This window comes from Corvus kubaryi, unplaced genomic scaffold (assembly GCF_017639235.1).
Source record: "Corvus kubaryi isolate FWS band 111438036 unplaced genomic scaffold, C.kubaryi_AGA036_p1.0 74, whole genome shotgun sequence".
NCBI lineage: Eukaryota > Metazoa > Chordata > Aves > Passeriformes > Corvidae > Corvus > Corvus kubaryi.
This window is the reverse complement of record NW_024582061.1, coordinates 17,089,708-17,108,278: the sequence shown is the minus strand read 5'-3', so window position 1 is coordinate 17,108,278 and position 18,571 is coordinate 17,089,708. Positions and strand designations below refer to the sequence as shown.

The following is an 18,571-nucleotide window of genomic DNA, read 5'->3' as shown; positions in this document are numbered from 1 at the left end:
CAGTCCTGCCAAGGACTTGGGGGTACAGTGGATGAGAGGCTGGACGTGGCCCAGCAATGTGCATTCACAGCCCAGAAAGCCAATCAAGCATCAAAAGATGAGTGAAAGCATCAAAAGCAGCATGGCCAGCAGGGTGAAGGAGGGGATTCTCCTCCTCTGCTCTGCTGAGACCCCACCTGCAGTGCTGCACCCAGCTCTGGGGCCCTCTGCACAAAAAGGACATGGACCTGTTGGAGCGAGTCCAGAGGAGGCCACCAAAATGATTAAAGAGATGGAGCACCTCTCCTGTGAGGAAAGGCTGAGAGAATTGGGATTGTTCAGTCTGGAAAAGAGAAGGCTTCAAGGTAACCTAATTGCAGCCTCCTGCTGACTGAAGGGAACGTACAGGCAAGATGGGACAAGACTATTTACAAGAGCATGTAGTGACAGCACAAGGGAGAATGGGTTCAAACCATTAGTTTTAGATTATGTATTAGGAAAAAATTCTTTACTGTGAGAGTGGTGAGGCACTGGAATAGGATGCCCAGGGAAGTTGCGGATGCCTCATCCCTGGAAGTGTTCAAGACCAGGTTGGATGGGGTTCTGGGCAACTTGGTCTAGTGGAAGGTGTCCCTGCCCACAGCAGGGGTATTGAAACTAAATGATCTTCAAGGTCCTCTTCTAACCCAAACCATTCTATGAAAAAAGGTCTCGCTTCTTCAGGAGGCATCATCATCTCTTTTTTTTTCTTCACCTCTTTCCACTCTTCCTGTCCTGATTTTCTTGGGGCTCGCAGCACTTAGACCGGAGAGTACAGCACCAAAGTCCTATGGGAGCAGCTCCTTTCCTGACATGTCCTGCACTCATCATGTTGGACAGCAGCGTATCACCTCCAGCCACAGCCAAGAACCCAAACTGCCCTTTTCTGCTCTGGCAGCCTCTTTCCCTGTTTTGAGCTTCTGCTCCAAAAGGTGCCTTCAAAATCAGGCATGCACAACCACAGCAGCAACCCTGGTAATGCTCCTGAGCACGCCTGCAGTCTTTCTGCTGTTTCCCAGGGCTTAATATTACAAGTCTGTGGGAAATTTTCTTGCACACCAGAAAAGCAGAGTTGTGATGCTGCAGAGTGGTCTGCTTTAAAAAAAGAAGGCCCTTTTGGTCCTCTGCTTCCCTTTGCCAGGACCTTCCCTAAAGAGCCACAAGGTGAAGCTGCTGTGGGCAGCTGTGGGATGCTCCAGATCAGTCTGTGTCCTCCTGCTTTATGCTGCTGATGGGAACAGGAAGCTCTGTCTCTCCAAATTCTGCATCTGAAGGGTCAATGGTTTCTTCTTTCACCCGCACAGCAATGACTAGCAAGAGACAGACAGAGAGAGGGAAAAATAAGTAAATAAAATCAACCCATGTTGACTCTCACTACCTGCAGCACCTCCAAACCACCTCTGTTCAAGCAGGTCAAAATGCCCCAGGTCCTGGGGCCAGTCTACTTCCTGAGGGTCCCTCACCACAGGCAGCCCCCTGTCATGCCAGTGCAAATCTATCCACGGTCACAGCAGCAATCAGGATGGGACAAAACCCTGGCAGCATTCAGCTGCTGGCTCCCAAGAACTCCTACGGGAGGAAAAGCTGGTGTGGTCCATTTTCAATCTGTCTGGGTTCACACAGGGGAACTTAAGGGAACAGGAGGGACCTTCATGACTCTCCACTCCCATGTGCACAAGGCACCTCACCCACCCTCCTCCCCGCTACCCACTAGGGTTGGCAAGTGACCCAGCTGCTCTTCTGGTCACTGCAGCACGAGGGGCTGTGTTCACGTGCTGCAACAGCCCTTATGGGGATTGGGATCTGACAGCCACCTCTGACATACCCACTTTGTCTCTCCTCCCTGACCTCACACAACCAGACTGCTCAGCAGGGCAGCCAGGCCCTCAGCAGGCAGTAGCAGCATTGAGATATTGAGCAGTACTGGTCCCGCCAAATCTTCTTGGGAAGAAAACTTTTCCAGGGAAAGCAAGCAAATGGTTTCTTCTACTCTCTGGAGTATCTCTGGAGAAGTAGGGAAGGACATTTGACATGCTGCTGCCTTTTCCTGCCTGGAGGCGCCCATGAGTTAGTGGCCAAGAGGGTGTATGGGGAGATGTGAATGTGGCTGTGGGGTAGAGTAACTCATTCCCTTACTCTCATCAGGTGCTGGCTCTGGCAAAGCCTGGCTAGCAGCTTTTGCTTCTCGTTTTGCATTCGTGGCAGAAGGCTTCTTGACAGTCTGCTTGATGCTCCGGGCTTTGGCAGGTAACTTTTTTCCTTAACAAAGAGATAACAGAGTATGAGCAAAACTGTGTTTCTTTGCCCCTGGAAAATCAGCAACCCTGCTCCTCTGAGAAACCACAGACCAGGGACCAGCACAACTGAACAGAAAGCTACATGGTCATTAGCTGCCAACTGGTTATGCAACAGAAATGGCCTACTGGAGAAAAATTCCATTGTCATCATCTCAAAATATGCTCTTTCAAGTTCTCCTTCATTAAAGGCAAGGTGCTTCAGCATGTGCTTAACTTCCAAGGAGCAGGTCCTCTTGGAATCAGTGTAGAGTCAGCTTTGCTTACCTGTCTGGGTCTAGTCCTAGGCAATGAGCATATTTACTGCAAGGCGCAGACATTGTAACTGTAATGTTCTGGTTTTAGCTGACTTTTTCATTTAGGTTAAAAATCTTTATATTCTTTAGATGTCCTTTCCCCTCCACCCCCCCAGCAAGGCATTTCTTGTCTGTCTACATGATTTGCCACAGCTACTGCAACAATGACCACAACAATGACAAGATGAAACAATAAAATGGTTTCTACTGGCCTCTTCAGCCATCTTAAGGCCTTCTTTCCCTCAGCACAAAGCAGGGTTGCTCTCCAGCTACCCTGCAGCAAACATCTCCTTCCAATCAAGGACACAGCAGGGAAAGAAGCACAACCTCACACCTGGAAGCAAGTGCCATATATACCTCGGCCAACAGCAAACAGACTGCAAAACAGATCCTTCCCACACACAGCTCTCTGCTCTTTAGGTAACAGGGCAGGTAAGAAGGATGAAGCTGTGTTGGCAAACCCACAGCTGAGTAAGGGCATCCACAGCAAGACAAGGCCTCTCTCTCCTGCTCTGATGGGACATGGACAGGCTTCCTCTAACTGGGCCCAGCCTGCGAGCGAGCGGGAGGGCACTAATCAAACATCACTCACTCTTCTTTCCATAGGGTTTCTTCTTCTTCTTGGGCACCTCCTTGGCCTTCGCTGGAGTTGTGCGCTCTGTCATGGAGACGAGAGGGAAACGAAAGCCAAGTCCCATAACCAGTAGGTAACTGGGATGAAGTGACATAAGCGAGAAACAGATATACCCATCCCCCCAAGCCAAAGCCCTCTTCCCAAGACAACCAGCTGAGGGGAAAGCAAGGCTCTAGTGCAGTTGCTGTCTGTGCTTCCAGGTGAGGGCCCAGGGTGGCAGGCTGGGGCAGCACAGGGGAGAGAGGCCAGTACAGACTTGGCAGGGGCAGTAAAGAAACAAGATTCATAGTTTGGGATAAGAAGGAAAACATCTGCAAAGGTGAGGCAGTGGCCTCCCTGTGACAAGGGAAGGAACGAACTCTTGAGAGGATGCTCTTACCTTTTACAGACAGAGTCACAGAGTTGATGAGAAAAGGGAGCGTGGGCTGAGCTCCCACTGCTACCTGGCTAAGGTCATAGATATGCTTCATAAAAGGGAGCTGTGCAGGGATAGGACCACCTGGAACTCTACCCAACTTTGCAGGAGCAATTAATTCTCGGTGTGGGGGAACAGGGAAAACAGAGCCAACCTCAAAACTCAGGCTGTTTTCTCCCCATCAGACTCCTCCCTCTGCCAGCTGCTAGAATGTAGCAACAGAGGAAGGTTTATGGTAGCCAGTGCAAATCAAGGAGGCCATTTGCTTCTCCCTACAAGGCCCAAAAACCAAAGGAGCCACTCGGAGCAGGAGGAAGGAAACCTTTATCTCTAGCATTAGAAACCACAGTAAAATCTTCACTCACCTGGAACCACTGGTGGTTGAAGCTGGTAGCCTGTCAGCTCACACCACCCCACAGGATAAATGTCTGGAGACTCGCAGTCCACCCACTGGTCATACTCGTTGTCCCAGCCATCAAAATGGATGCTAAGGAGACGTTGGACTACACGCTTCACTGTGGCCACACAGATGAGTCGGGGCTCCATCAAGTCCACTGCCTCCACCTTCATGCCTGCCTTGAAGCCATGGTTTGGACAGTCCTGGGTGCATAAAAAATGAAAACATGAAAAAAGAAAAGCCAAGGCCACTGCACTCAGTCCAAACCCGTACCTGGCCAACAGCACCCTCGCACAGGCTAGCCTTCAGCCTAAAGCAAGCAGACAGACAACAAGCCCACAGATCCAAAAACAGATCCAAGGCCAGCTGTGTCCTTAGTCAATCTCAACCCAGACTTTAGAAGCAAGATCCTGACCTGGGGGGAGCAGCAAGCAGCAGTTCAGGAACACACAGTCAAACAATTATCTGACATACCCCTGGTGTATCAGAAGACCAGCACAGGCCCAGGTACTGCACCAGTTTTGCATGCCAGCCACACATCCACAGGCAATGAGCAATGAGGAGCCCACCAGGAGACTGGAGCTCACAGAAACACTACAGAATCACAGGTCACACTCAGAGGGACCAAGATATCTTAACACCCACAAAGGCAGGACACTGCTGTCCCTACTTGGAGAGTACATACTCCTGGGCCTTGAGCTCTCCTTAAAGTGCCGACTGTCAGCAAACTGCAGCCCAGTAGAGATACTGCATATTGTCTATCCTGACTTCAGGGAGGCTTTTGACACTGTCTGCCATCAGAACCTCATAGAGAAGATGATTGAGCTATATATGCTGTGTGCCTGAACTATACAGGAGACAGCAAGATAGATTGAAAACTGGCTGAGTGACTAGGGCCAGAGGATGGTTATTAGTAGCATGAAGTCTAGCTGGAGGCTAGTAATTAGCAGTGTACCCCAGGGGTCAATACTGGATCCAATCCTATTCAACATCTTCATTACATATCCCAATGACATGTCAGAGTGTCATGTCAAACCAAGCAAGCTTGCTTGTGGCAGAAAATTGGGAGGAGAGACAGAATATACTAGATAGTTGTGCTGCCATCCAGAGGTACCTTGACAAGCTGGAGAAATGGTAGAATCCCGTACCTGTGGAGGAAGAATCCGAGGCACCAGCACAAGCTGGGGGCAGACTGACTGGAAAGCAGTTTGGTAGAAAAGGGTCTGGGAATCCCAGTGGACATGAAGTTGAACATGGGCCAGGGATGTGCCCCTGGGACAAAGGAGGCTAATGTTAGCCTGTTCTCAGCAGATCAGTGGAAGTGATCCTTCCCCTCAGCTTGGCGCTGACAAGGCCCCACCTGAATTGTTCTCTGGTACAAGAGAGACATGGACATACTGGAGAGAGTCCAGCAAAGGACAAGGAAGATAATGAGGGAACTGGAGCATTGTATGAGGAAAGGCTGAGAGAGTTGTGACTGTTCGTCCTGGAGAAGAGAAGACTCAGGGGTACCTTATTTATGTGTATAAATGCCTGAAATGAGGGTGCAAAGATGGAGCCAGATTTCTCTCAGTGGTGCCCAGTGCCTGGACCAGAGTTAACGGGCACAAACTGAAACACAGGAGTTTCCCTGTGAACATCAGGACACACGGTCTACTGTGAGTGCCAGTGAGCACTGGCACAGGTTGCCCACATGGTTGTGGAGTCTCCATCCATCCAGAAGTCATCTGGACATGGTCCTGAGCAACCTGCTACAGGTGACCCTGCTGTAGCAGGGGTGTTGGACAAGTAGCACTTCCACCTCAGTGATCCCACAACAGACAGAGCTCCTGCACTCCTCCTCCCTTACTTCAAGCATCCCCACCCATCACTTCTTCCTGGCAGCACTCACTGTGTTGAACAGCCGTGATGGAGCAGGTCTTGATTTGGTCTCTTCCAGGTAACGTTCCCAGCTGAAGGTCTTTGCATCGTGCCCTGCAGCAGGAAGAAACACTAAGAGGTAAAAAGGTAGTCACTGGGTAGACCAGTTGGGGAAAAGGCAGAGTACGCAGGAAGGAGGCACAGCAACTGGTTGCAAAACAGGTTCATGAACCAGCACATACAGCCTGATCTTGGACATGAACCTAGTGCATGGATTCCATGGGAGTCCAGCACCCCTCTCCAGCTGGCAAATACAGAAAAGTGCAAGCTGCAGCTCTGAACATCTGTGTCAGCCATAGACGCAGACCACAGAGAAAGGGGAGGAGCAGCAGCAAGTAGGAAGTAGTATGTTCAAAATGCCACTAAAACCAGTCTTCCTCCCAGCAGCAGGAACATCAAAGGAAGATGGAACAGCACTGCACAAAAATACTGCAACACAGAAATTCAGAGCAGGCCTTTTTGGGTATGGCTAGATGAGGCAGTAAAAACTGCTAGGGTGATTGTCTCTTAGGAGTTTGAAGAAATACTCATGTCTGATCTATTCATAGAGAAAGGAATAGAGATGACTCTGGACACTTGAGTACTGACTCCTGCAGCAATGGCTCTACTTATCCCTTCCCACCCTCCTTGTCCTTTAAAACATTTTATTCTGTTCAGTTTGGGGATCATACACCTGTCCCACTGATCTGCCAGGAGCTAACCAAGACTTGGTATATGGGGAGAGCTCAAAGAGCCTGCCTCTGAACTAGCCCTATCTCCCTGAAAAACAAGCGGACTGGGACCTTGTTTAGATTCATCTGAACACGACCCCTCTCAGAAAAGCACCACCCATCAGACTCTGCATGCAGGTTTGTACCACAGGGCAGAGTCCAAATCTCACCTTTTGGAGGGGTCAGTTCGATGTTGTTCCTCTTACAGAAGTTGGCGGGGAAGATGGCGTGTGAGGAGGCGTGATAGCAGAACCAGTCAGAGCCATCATCAGATGTGGCTCCATCAATGCTGATCATGAGATACCCATCCAAGAGAACCTGAGATGGGAGTGAAGGCATGAGTGTAGAGCTTTGCTTGCTCTAAAGCCTCTCTTCCTCACAAAAGATTCTCTCAAGAGTCCCCACAGATTGATCACAGTTGCCACTAGATAGTAAAATGCAATGTTATACTAGTATGTTAGTCAACACAAGCTAACCCCCAATGCAGCAATTTCTGCAGGACTGGGACCAAAACTAAGAGCCTTGTGAAAGGACTATGTGAAAAGCCTTAAATGGTCAGGAGCTCTGTTCTCCCCTAGAAACACTTTATTGGCAGCCCAAAAACCCTTTACACCAGCCAGATCACAAATTTGTTACTGGGTAGAAGGGAAGGAGCACCACCCTTGGATTTGCTACTTCATACAGCAACAAGAGTTGTCCTATCCTGTCACTCACTGGTAATTGGAGCCTACCAAAGGTGATAGGCATGCTTGTCCCAAACTCTTCCATTTCCAAGCAAAGACTGAAGGGAACATTTTACAGACATGAACAGCTCTCCTAGCATCCCACTGCCAAACTCCAGGTGTCAAAGTCCTCAGCTTGGGTTCTGCAAGGGCAAACAGCTTCCTGAGGAAGCAGGAAAAGCCCAGACTGATGCTATACTTTCAACACTCAACACACTTCACTGAGGGAACCTGGGCAAGCAATTTACTTCTCAAGACTAGCACAAGAGTAGAACTTACTACCACCTCATCAAGGGAGACTGAAGGAGACACATCCATCCTCAGCTTCCTCATGCCATTCCCCACATGGAGGTCCCCTTCTTTCCACAGAGGCCTCTCTATGCACTCTCAGAACTGGAGAACAAATCTTCCCTACTGCATGCCCAAAGGTGGAAAAAGGGTGGCTGCCAGTCAGACACACTGGACACTAGCTTGCAGACCAAGCACGCTCATCTTCATGCTGTCCATTTAGGTACACGTGGATGACAGCTTGTTAGACCTCTGAGGTAACCCCCAAGTTCCCTCCACACAACAGCTGTCCACCTCTCTTGACAGCCCTCTCCTCTCCCCTACACAAAATCCTACCTGGTCTTACTCATTTGAAAAGACCTGAGGAGAAGCTGCATTATCTCAAGTAAACACAGCAGACCCCCTTAGGCCCACTGAACTTACCTTGCAAACAGTGGCCACACAGATGTTGCCCAGATTTAGGGGGTCAATGGCTTCCAGTTTCATGCCTCGCTCAAACCATCCACCTTCAGAATAGACAGCCCGTACCTAAGGGAGACTCTGGTGTATCATGTGCTGCCAGGGGTATGGGACAGTCCCATCCTGACACCGAGCACAGCAAGTGCAAATGGGATTAGAACTCCTTCACTTGGCTCAACTCAAGTTGGGAGGGGAAAGCAAAAATATTACAAGAAATACAAAGAGGCAGCCAAACCAACACTCTGTTTCTGTCAGCAACCTCTTGCCACAGCTCTGGTCAGTCAGAGAGCCAAGCCCAGCTGCGGCTCCACAACAAAACAAGCCTCCTTCTCATCTCAGCTCTTACCAGCGTGATCCAGTTCCTTGCTGGAACTGGTCTCTCCCATGCAATCCTCTTCCCTCTCCAACTCAAAGCTCCTTTGCTTGCCCTTCAACTAAGTCCCTCAATCTGTCACTCTCCTTTAATTCTTTCAGCTTTCTAGTTTGACCTGCTCCTGCTTAACCAGAGCCTTGACACCCTTCGCTACAAGAAAGACTAGTGAGCCACCCTCAACAACCCACACGGCAGCATGTATGCCCAAGGAAGGAAATGCTATCACCACTTCCTTTTTTGTGACCCCCACAGAAAGGCAGACTTGTCCTACCTTCTTAAACAGATAGGGGACAGCATCACAGTAGATCTTCCGGAAGGTGGGATGGTTTGCCATGTCATTACGTTTTTCTTCTGTGAGGAATGGAAGAAAGAGAGGTAAAAAACCTGCAGCAACTGCAGTAAGAAAACAGACTGGTTATTAATTTTCCTGTGAGAGCTTAGGTGCTATAAACCCCCTCAATATGAGGCCACTTAATAAAAAGAACAGGTCAGTCCTTCTACACTTCTCATAAAATGGGCTGTGATGAAGGGCTTGCTCAAAGCAGATGGCTCAGCTTCCTGAGCACTACTGGTAACACCGCTACATGTGGCTGTAATCACCAGGGAGAGGCAACAAGGAATGGAGACACAACCTAAAGGATCAGCAGAGCTCAAGTCTTGCTTTTTTCTGCCAGCCTAAGCCGATCAACAATTCCTCTTGGTAAAGTCCAGAAAAACACAACCTGATGGGATCCAGTGTTACAGAAGCCAGCATGAATTTCCTCAAAAAGACTATAAACATCTGTCATGTTGCAAAGTCTGCATTCTCACACTAGGGAGACAGACTGCCTGCTTCACATAAGAAACTCTACAGTCCCCTGTCCTGACCTGTGATCATGGGGCTTTTTTATCTACCCCGATAAAAAACCAGCAGACACAAAACTAAGCAGACTTCATCTGTCAGGTCTTGAGGCAACTGCCTCACTCCCAGCATGTCAAGACTGGTGTCAACAACAGGGTGCAGGCAGTTCCCAGCAAATCAGAAGATGGCTGCAGTGGCCTGATCCTTACCTGTCTTCTTTATGTCATGGCCCACTCTCCGTGACCAGCCCACAGGATGGATGAGAGGACTCCACATGTGGCACCAGAAATCATCGCTGTCACCGTCCTCATAGAGGAGTCTCAGTCTGCCCCCAATCACTGTATCCACCACTGCCATACGTGTCTGGGACACGTGGTTCTTATCCACCACCTCAACCCGCATGCCCTGCCGGAACGGGTACTTCATGCTCTCCACCATCTGGCAACAACCGACAGAGGAGGTGAGATCAACCACAGTGCTCCAAACACTTCAGAGAACAGCTTTCCCCACAGACAGGCACCCTGGCACTGCCCAAAGCTGACTAGGAAGGGATGCATGGGAGTGGGTTCATCGGGTGGACAGGTAGCTGGCAGCCCCAGACATGACAGTGTGGTTGGGCACACACTCCCTGAGTCTCCCTTGTCGTGTCGCCTCATAAGAGCTGCCCCACCCCGACCAGCAGCCATGCCCAGCCACCACCTTGTGTGAATGTTCCCAGTGTGAACTTCTGCTCACCAGAAACTGAGTGAGGAATTGTGTGCCTTTCTCAGTCATGAAAGAGATCACAAGGGTTTCAAGGCTGCAATTAGTTAGAGGTGTAGCTTCCCAAAGGGCAACAGGATTTTCAGTTGACTTCAAAAGAGGTCAGGTTCTTATTTCCACCTTTTCATTCTGACCAGAGGTTGAACTACACAATGATCTATCTGCCAACTCCACATCCAAAGCCAGTTACTCTACAGACTGACCCAAATGCACAGGCATATAAAAAGAGTCACTGGCTGATTTCTGACTTTTTTCGAGACGTTCAGTTTGCTCATACAGCCTTGTCCTACTCATCCACAAATGCCCAGTGGTGCTTAGAGGACATCTGACATTTTGGAACTGTGATCCCAAGATGCTGAGCAGCAACTAGGAAACACAAAATAGGCACCCAAACCAGCCTACACCAGAAGAATCCAGAAGAACTTTTAAGCTAAGGTCTTCCCCTTCCACCTCCTGTTTATTAGGTGGGAGATGCTGAAGGGAGAAAGACACAAGCAATGTCTGTTTCCCTCCACCACTTCCCTTCCAGCTACAAGCTGTGGCCCAGGAACAAGCAGCTACAAACACCCTCTTAACTTTCTAAGAAGTGACATGGGAAACACTAACTACATCCAGATCTCCAGCTCAGTGTCACCACCTACCTTGCACATAGAACAATTTATCACCTGCCTTCCTGCCTGCTGCCTCTGGGACTTTGTTATCTGCCATTTCCAAAGCTCCTAGCCCCAGAAGACCCTCTTCTCTCTAACAAGCTCTAATCTCAGTGCAGGCTACACAAAAAAAATCATGAGAGCTATAAAGATGCCGAGGCCATGGTATTTCAAGGAAGCCTGTGCCCTTCTCACTCCCTCCAGGCTGCTTTGCTACCAACACTGAAGACAAAGTTTTTTGACTCTCAGAGCCATTCCCTGTCACTGAAACATGGCAGCCAAAGGCCAGGTTGGAGCTGCACTGCTCTCTCCCTTCAGCAAAATGCCAAACCTCATCCCCAGTACGTCCCAGCAGACTACGTGACAACAGATTTTAAAGCTTGCCTGTGACCCAAAGGAGAAACTGTTGTGCTGAGAGGGCATGGAGGCTGTGCCATTACCCACAGCATCATGACAGGTATCTTAGGAGCACGTGGAAGCACTCACTGCCCCTGCCCTGCCCAGGTTTCAAGGCACACAAAAGTTGCACAGATCAGAACCAGAAGAGACATGTTGAGCATGTTTTGACTTCAGCTTCATTTACCCCATGTAAAATGACAGCCTCCTATGTTTACCTTCATGTGGAAATCCACTGGGATGGTCCTGGCTCCCACCAGTTTTTTCATGAGGTAACTTCTCCAGTCAGTGTACTTGGCATGGATAGCTATATATGGGCAGGGAAAAAGTCCATCTTTATGACCAAAATAATTACAGCACCACAGTTTTCATCTCTCTGACAGCCCATTAGCACTAAAAGACCTTCTTCACACTCAGATTCTGTACTCTGTTTTGCCAGCTTGCCCCCACATCTGGCTGAAGCAATCACCATTACAGAATTAACTGGGCCAAGCAGACATTCAACTCCACTGATCTAGATAAGGAAGTGGTAATAGAGCAAAAACATCTCAGCTTGCCAAAATTCCACTAAAGTGGCATCCCTCTCTGAACTGCTAGCTGTGCAGAGACTGGAACCACTGTGCTTACCAGAGATGCTGCCCAGGATATAGGACCAAAAAGTTCCCCCAAAGTTCAAGTCCAGCCACCACGTGGGTTAGAAGGAGGAAAAGCCACCTGCATTAGCCCCCACAGGTCTGAAATCAGCTCTGCATGCAGCATCCCCAGGTCAATGACAGGGAGATGCAGAGGGAGCAATCCAAGCAGCCTCCAGCTTCTCAAACTCAAACTGCTGCTTGTAACTCAAAGCACAAATGGAGCTGTAGTCCTACATGCAGTGGGAGCACCTGTCCCCCTGTGCTAGGCATAAACCAAAGCTTCCCCATGCCCAGGTATGTGCTGACCTCTCTTGCCCCACACTCACTTTGTGGTGGTACCAGGATTTTGCTGTTGATGGCACACCAGCCAATGGGATGAATATCCACTGTGCCCAAATTGCACCAGAAGTCATGACCAGCATCATTCTCAAAGCCCTCATATCGCAGAAGGGCCCTATATCCTGCCAGGATAGAGCAGACAACCAAAGGCATTAGAGGCCACAAATCTGGCACCACAGCCTTAGCACCTACAGCATGGCCTTCAGAGCACTGCAAGGGTTACCAGAGCTTCTCCAGCAACTATTCTTGCAAATTGCCCAGCAAGCACAAGAGGAAGTACATGCTGGTTTCCACTCACTCCGGCACCATGATATTTCCTGTTCCAAAATCTCTCAGCAGTTGTAGAGCTCCAAAGAGCTGCTGTTTTGCTTGATCAGCTACCCTCAGCTCTCTAAAGCTTCCTTCAGAGCTTAGCTGTACCCAGCTGTCAAAGATGACATCGGAGACATACCTACAATCTGGATGACGGATGCAATCCAGTACACACGGCTGGGGAGCACAGCATCACTGTTCAGCACTTCCACTTTCATACCTTTCACCACATCATCCCACTGATCGAAGAGTGGCACCTGAAAGATTGAGGCAGCCGTGTTGGGAGAGGGATGTGGACAATCAGAGCAGGCCCTTCTAGCTTCCACAGACACTTCTTAGGCAGCTACCCTTTTCACTTTAGGCACAGGCTTGCATGCCTTACCCCTCTTGGATCTGCCAAAGTCTTGAAATACAGTTGAACTGTACCAAACATCTCACTGGGGTGTTCACTGAGGATCCCAAAAGGCAGAATACCATATAGCAACACTTAACTGTTTCACTGCCAGCTATCCTATTATCCCAAAGTAGCTGCTGCCATTCCTCTATGGCACAAAAATACCTAACAATCAATAAACCTGCCATGTCTGCCTGACCTATCCTCAAGAAAAAGGAAATGCTGTCAGTATTATCAGACCACAACTCAAAAGGAATATAACAAGTCTTATCAGAATCAGACATGCTGGAGGGGCAGCTACTGCCAGGCTCACATAAACTGAGTTCCTCTCTGCACATCACTACCAGCAGTGTTTCTATCAAGTCCCCCTCTGCTTCCTTCCCCCCAAACTCCTGGTCCCTTTGTGAGACTCCCATTCTCAGTTGCAAGGAACCACCACTTCTTTCCTCGCATCACCTGGGTCTCAATAACCCCCTGCTGGGCCTCTGCTCACCACCTGTCACAGGAGCACAGGGGGGCCCATGCATATGACACGCCCCGTGTGCCCTGCCATGCACAGCAAAGTACAACTCACGTGTTTGAAGCAACTGACAGGAGCTGCCTTGTAGCTGTGCTCCTGCAGGTACTTTCCCCAGTCAAAGCCCAGGACGAGTGCTACAATTAGAGCAGAAAATCAGGTGAGATCACAGAATAGGCACAGAGCTCAGTTACCTCTGGACTACAGCCTGCAGCCTCCAGGCACTGGGACACAGCACACAGGGATTACGCATTCCACTGCATTTTCTCTGGTGGGAAACTTGACCCCTATGAGTGCACGGTCACTAGCCCCCACAAGAAGCAAAGCACATTATTAATCAGTATTTACTGTCACTTGCTTTTGAAAAAAGGGAAGCAGAAAGGGAAATAAAAGGGGTCAAGTCCAGCCCAGGGCTAAAGCACTCCAGGGACAGAGCATCCTTTCAGGGCTACACCACTTCACAGCTTTGCCTCTCAGCGGCAACAGTGCAGGGTCATATCAGCAGCACTTGCTTTCCCAGAAGGTGCTGAGAAACTCAGAGATACTAATCTGAGAGGTTAATCCCACAGCCACTCCTGGTTGAAGGCCACAGCTCTGCTCCAGCAGCAGTCTGCTCAGGGATCACACCCTACTGCTGCCATGCCCCGGCGCTCCCCTTTGCCCTAACACAGTAAGTTGCTGCTCCTTCAGCTGGAAGTGAGCTGGTTATTGCTCAAGCTGATCAGTGAGTGACTTGGGGCAAATATAACTTCCCACAAGCAGCGGGGCAGTGAATGGCTGAGAAAAGCAGGACACCTTTAAGTCACCTTTGCCAGCAGAAGTCAGCACCTCGTGGGACTGGGACCACAGAGCTTACACTCCAGGTCAAGTCGTATGAGGAGCAAGGATGAGGCTACAATAGTGATGGGCAGGAACCTCCACCAGAGCAGGGAGAGGAAAAAAGATGTGCCCTGTGTCCTGCCAGCCTATGTCAGAGCAATCCACATATCATACAAGGCAGTGTACCAGGGAGGAGGAGGAGGACTGCAGAGCTTACAGCCCTCAAGGTGTCCCTATTTCTGTGACTCCAGCAGCTGCACCTCCTCACACCTCACCTACACTCACCATCCTGACCTGTCAGTGTCCCATCTGCCAGCTGTCCCGTGCCCTGCGAATGGAGGAAGGCCCCAATCTTGGCTGACCAGGATGCCTTGTGCAGAACTTTAGCTTTCTTCGTTGGTGGTTTCCCCTACAAAAGAAGGAATATTAGAAACATTAATGGCACAAGAGACTAAGTCACCCCCTGCAACTGGGTATGCACCTCTTCCTTGGGCCAATTTTCAGGTTACTACAATATTTATTAACGCTCACAGGAACAAGAAACAGCAGGTAAAATATCAGTGTCCGTCCTCAGCTTTTAGAGAGCATCACCTTTAAGCTGGCATGCCTTCTCTGGGGACTTCAGGCAGGAAGAATAAGCCACTGGGAATGTCAGTCTGATATTGAATTAGAGAGCAACCACCTACCCCTACATACAGGCACATCCTGCTCCATCCCCAGGAAAGCTCATAGAATTATAGAATCTCCCTGAAGAGCTGGAAGTCTGCCTTTCTAAAGTTCAGGAGCCTGACTTTACTCCTTACCTGACCTATATTCCTCAAGACTGCAAACTCCACCAATGCATGACCACTGCAACCCAGGCTGACTCCAATTTTGACATCCCCAATTAGTTCACTTACCTTGGTGACCATCAGATCTACTGTCACATTCCCTCTGCTACAGCTGTCTGTCCCCCTGGCTTAAGAAATTATCCCCCATGCATTCCAGGAGTCTGCTGGATTACCTACAGCTTGCCATGCTACTTTTTGCAGGTATCGGGGTGGTTGAAGTCCCCCAGCACAAGAGCCTGCGAGCACAATGGAGCCTGAGAGCCAGATGAAAAGGTTTTAACTCACCTGCAGTCTGGCCAGGATGCTGGCCTTTTTGGAATTTGAGGAGTAGCTTCTGGAGCAGGAGACACTGCAGAAACGTTTGGTCTTGGAGAAGAAAGCCTCCCTGGTGCCTACAATCCCACACATTTCGCACACAGCTGAGAGAAGGAAGGCCAAAAATGTGAGCATTCAGCAGAGTCAATGCACTACAAGGACAGAGCTGAGACCAGCTAACCATCATTATACAGAGCAGATCCCCCACATAGCCCAGAAAATGCAGTCTGCATCCAAAACTGCTCCCAAAGCATCCCCAAGGTGCAGCCACACACCCTTCGCTGCCCCTGAACATGTTTTAGGCAGCACAGGCAGTACCTGGCTCGGAGCCACTGTCTTCTGTGAGCCGGCCTGTGGATGGGTGGTGCATCCGAGAGGTCGAAAGCTCTCCAGCTTCCCGGTCTGCCACCTCATCATCACTAGACTCCTCTAGACAGGAGCTGCTGTCACTGCCCATGCTGCTGTTGTAGCATGTGAGGCTGTCATAACCCCCAAAGATGTCCAGTTCATCATCCTCCTCATCGTCATCGCCTTCCTCCTCCACCCGCTCCAAAGATGAAGTTTTGTGGCAGAAGGCAGACACCAACTACAAAAAGAGCCAGTTTGCTTTAAAATAGACATTTTACACCCTACTGCACAATAAACCTGCCTTTGCTGCCAGGGGAGGCCTCTTGGGCAAGGGAGTGCCCTCAGGGCAAGCAAGGAGTCCACATAATAGCCCCAAAGGCAGGAGTCTGAATCCCTACCCCCAAACAGATCCCATTACTGTTATTCCACAGGCTGCATTCTGCTTCTCAAGAGAAAAGTGCCACAGGGCTGTAGCTAGAGAGAAAACAGCTTGAGGAACATGGAAGAAGTACAGGGCAAAGCACTGCCATGCTGATGCAGGACAGATGAGACTGCGTCCTTCCAGGCCATGTTTCTCCCAGCACAGCTGCACAGCACAGCAATGCAGACACCGTCACAGTAAAGCCACCACAGACTTCCAGAGCAGAGCACAAAGCTGCACGTTCCTGCCACCACAGCTCACCAGACCAGCACAGCCTGGAAGTCAGCAGAGCCACCTCAGCCCTGGAGACAGTTCATGTCCTCTGGAAACTGCACAGTCCACAGCTAACCTCAGTTCAGGAACTGCACCAGCAGGATGGCAGAACGTTTGTTACAGGTTTTTGCCTAAAACTAGATGTCTCCACAGCTAAACATCTTCACTAGCTCTTTGTACTTGCTGCAAGGCAGAGACTGAAGAAAGGGCACAGAAAAACAGTGACTGTGTCTCAGACTAGAAGAATCTTGAACCAGGCTCCAAATAAGCACAAAAGAATCTGGGAAAAGGTGTTAGCAACTCATGAAGGAGCAGCAAGAAGTCAGCATCAGCACAGGAAGTGATGGAACAGAAAAGCAGATTCATGCCTACATGAGGCATGAGGATACAATTGTTTATCCAAGTGGGCAACAACAAAAGATCAGCAGCAAGCCCATCACCTTCCCGTGCTAAATTCCCTCTGATCCCTGGCTCCCATTATAGACACGTGGACAAGGAAGATCAGACTTCACTCACTGCTGTCTCCCCGCATCCTCTCTGGCTTCCACACAAAACAGACACAAGGCTCCCAGGTTGTTCCCTGAACAAAGAGTTGCTCTCCTGCGGATCCAGGCTCTCAGACAGCATTCCTGATGTCTGAGAGGCCTGAACTCCTCTAAAATAGAAATATTTTCATCGCCTTCTAGTCCCTGTGTGGGTGCACCTTCCACCAGCTCGCAGGACCCGAGCACCACTGCATCGTTACTCTTCCACAACAGGCGAGTGAAACTTGTGGACACGTTACAAATCCCAGAGCTGCCAAGCAAGGGCAGCAGAACCGGGAGCCTCATCAGGAAGCTGAGGGGGGCGCAGGGGCCCGTCCCGCCGGCATCAGACGCACCCACCGCCGCCGCCCCCAGGAGCAGCCCAGCCCGGACCCCGGCGGAGGCCCGGCCCGGCCCGGCCCGGCCCGGCCCGCCCCGCCCCGTCCCGTCCCGTCCGGTCCCGCTCACCTCTCCCCGGTCCCGCTCCATCGCTCCCGGGACGCCGCCAGCCCGCCTCACGCGCGTGGACAGCGTCCCCCGTCAGCTCTGCGTCTGATTGGCGAGAGCAGCGGAAAGCACAGCAAATCAGCGGGGAGCTTGTTCCGCCGCGCTGCCCGCGGGGCACGACGGGAGCTGTAGTTCTTTCTCCGGGGCCTAGCGCGTCGCGGCGGTCCCGCCCAGGGACGCGGAAAGGTCGGGCCTCGCTGCCGCCCCCCGCTGGCCCCATTCCTGCTTGTAGTTCGGGATTAGCCCTCTCGGTCCCAGAACGGCTTGGGTTGGACGGTGCTTCAAAGATCATCCAGTTCGAACCCCCAGCCGTGGGCAGGGTCACCTTTCACTAAACCAGGTTGCTCGGGGCCCCGTCAAACCTGGCCTTTAACACTCCCAAGGATGGGACATCCACAGCTTCTCTGGGCAACTTGTGCCAGCGCCTCAATGCCCTCACAGTAAAGAATTGCTTCCTGTATCTAATCTCAGTCTGCCCTTTTTCAGTCTAAAACCATTGCCCCTTGTCCTGTCACCACTTGCTCGTATAAAAAGTCCATCTCCCTCCCTTTTATAATCCCCCTCCAGGTACTGGAAGGCTGCAGTGAGGTCTCCCCAGAGCCTTCCCTTCTCCAGGCTAAACAACCACAGCTCTATCAGCCTGTCAAGAAGTTTATGTAAAGGTAAGTCCCTCAAGTCAGTTCTATTTTCCACTCTACCCCCTTTATTTTGTTATCACTGTCACTGTGTTGATGTTGTAGGGGAAAAAAAAAAGAAGAAAAAAAGTTTTTTTAAAAAGAAAGGAAAAAAAGAAAAGAAAGAAAGGGGGAAAAAAGGCTGTACTGTACATTCCTAGTCTGTACGGGCTTTGTAATGAGTGGCTGAACAAATAACATGTGAAGCACAACTGTACAGTCTTAGCTGCAGGTGGGAGTAAAGCAGCATGGAAAAGGTTCATTCCAAAGGCTTACTTTACAGGTATTACAGATACACATGGATTGCTCTTCCAGACAATCCAAAGGCTCTAAAATGAGGCTGGGTTTTTTCTCTCTCCCCTTTCAGGCTCAGTTTAAAGGCATAGAAAGGCACAGAATTAATTTCTGGGCATAGGGCAGCGATATGGGATACACATCATAAAGTCACCCCAAGACAAGCCTGTTGATCTAAACACAAAGGAGTGTCA

At 50.1% G+C, this 18,571-nt stretch overlaps 1 protein-coding gene across 3 annotated transcripts; it reads right to left on the bottom strand.

Annotated features, from left to right (window-relative positions):
- Window positions 1-644: 644 nt before the first annotated feature.
- Window positions 645-17,458, bottom strand: L3MBTL2 (L3MBTL histone methyl-lysine binding protein 2). 3 transcript variants are annotated; one of them, XM_042051019.1, is made up of 17 exons: window positions 17,371-17,458; window positions 15,655-15,922; window positions 15,307-15,440; window positions 14,477-14,600; window positions 13,430-13,509; window positions 12,601-12,718; window positions 12,137-12,271; window positions 11,394-11,482; window positions 9,577-9,805; window positions 8,798-8,877; window positions 8,118-8,222; window positions 6,855-7,002; window positions 5,946-6,028; window positions 4,023-4,257; window positions 3,201-3,266; window positions 2,155-2,277; window positions 645-1,328 (listed from the first exon to the last, which is right to left on the bottom strand). In XM_042051019.1, exons 1-17 carry the CDS (start codon window positions 17,389-17,391, stop codon window positions 1,219-1,221), a joined length of 2,148 nt encoding a protein of 715 aa, XP_041906953.1. In that variant the 5' UTR covers window positions 17,392-17,458; the 3' UTR covers window positions 645-1,218. The 3 variants fall into 3 exon arrangements, with proteins under 3 accessions (XP_041906953.1, XP_041906954.1, XP_041906955.1); XM_042051020.1 differs by having other exon boundaries at window positions 14,486-14,600; XM_042051021.1 differs by lacking the exon at window positions 3,201-3,266.
- Window positions 17,459-18,571: the final 1,113 nt, after the last annotated feature.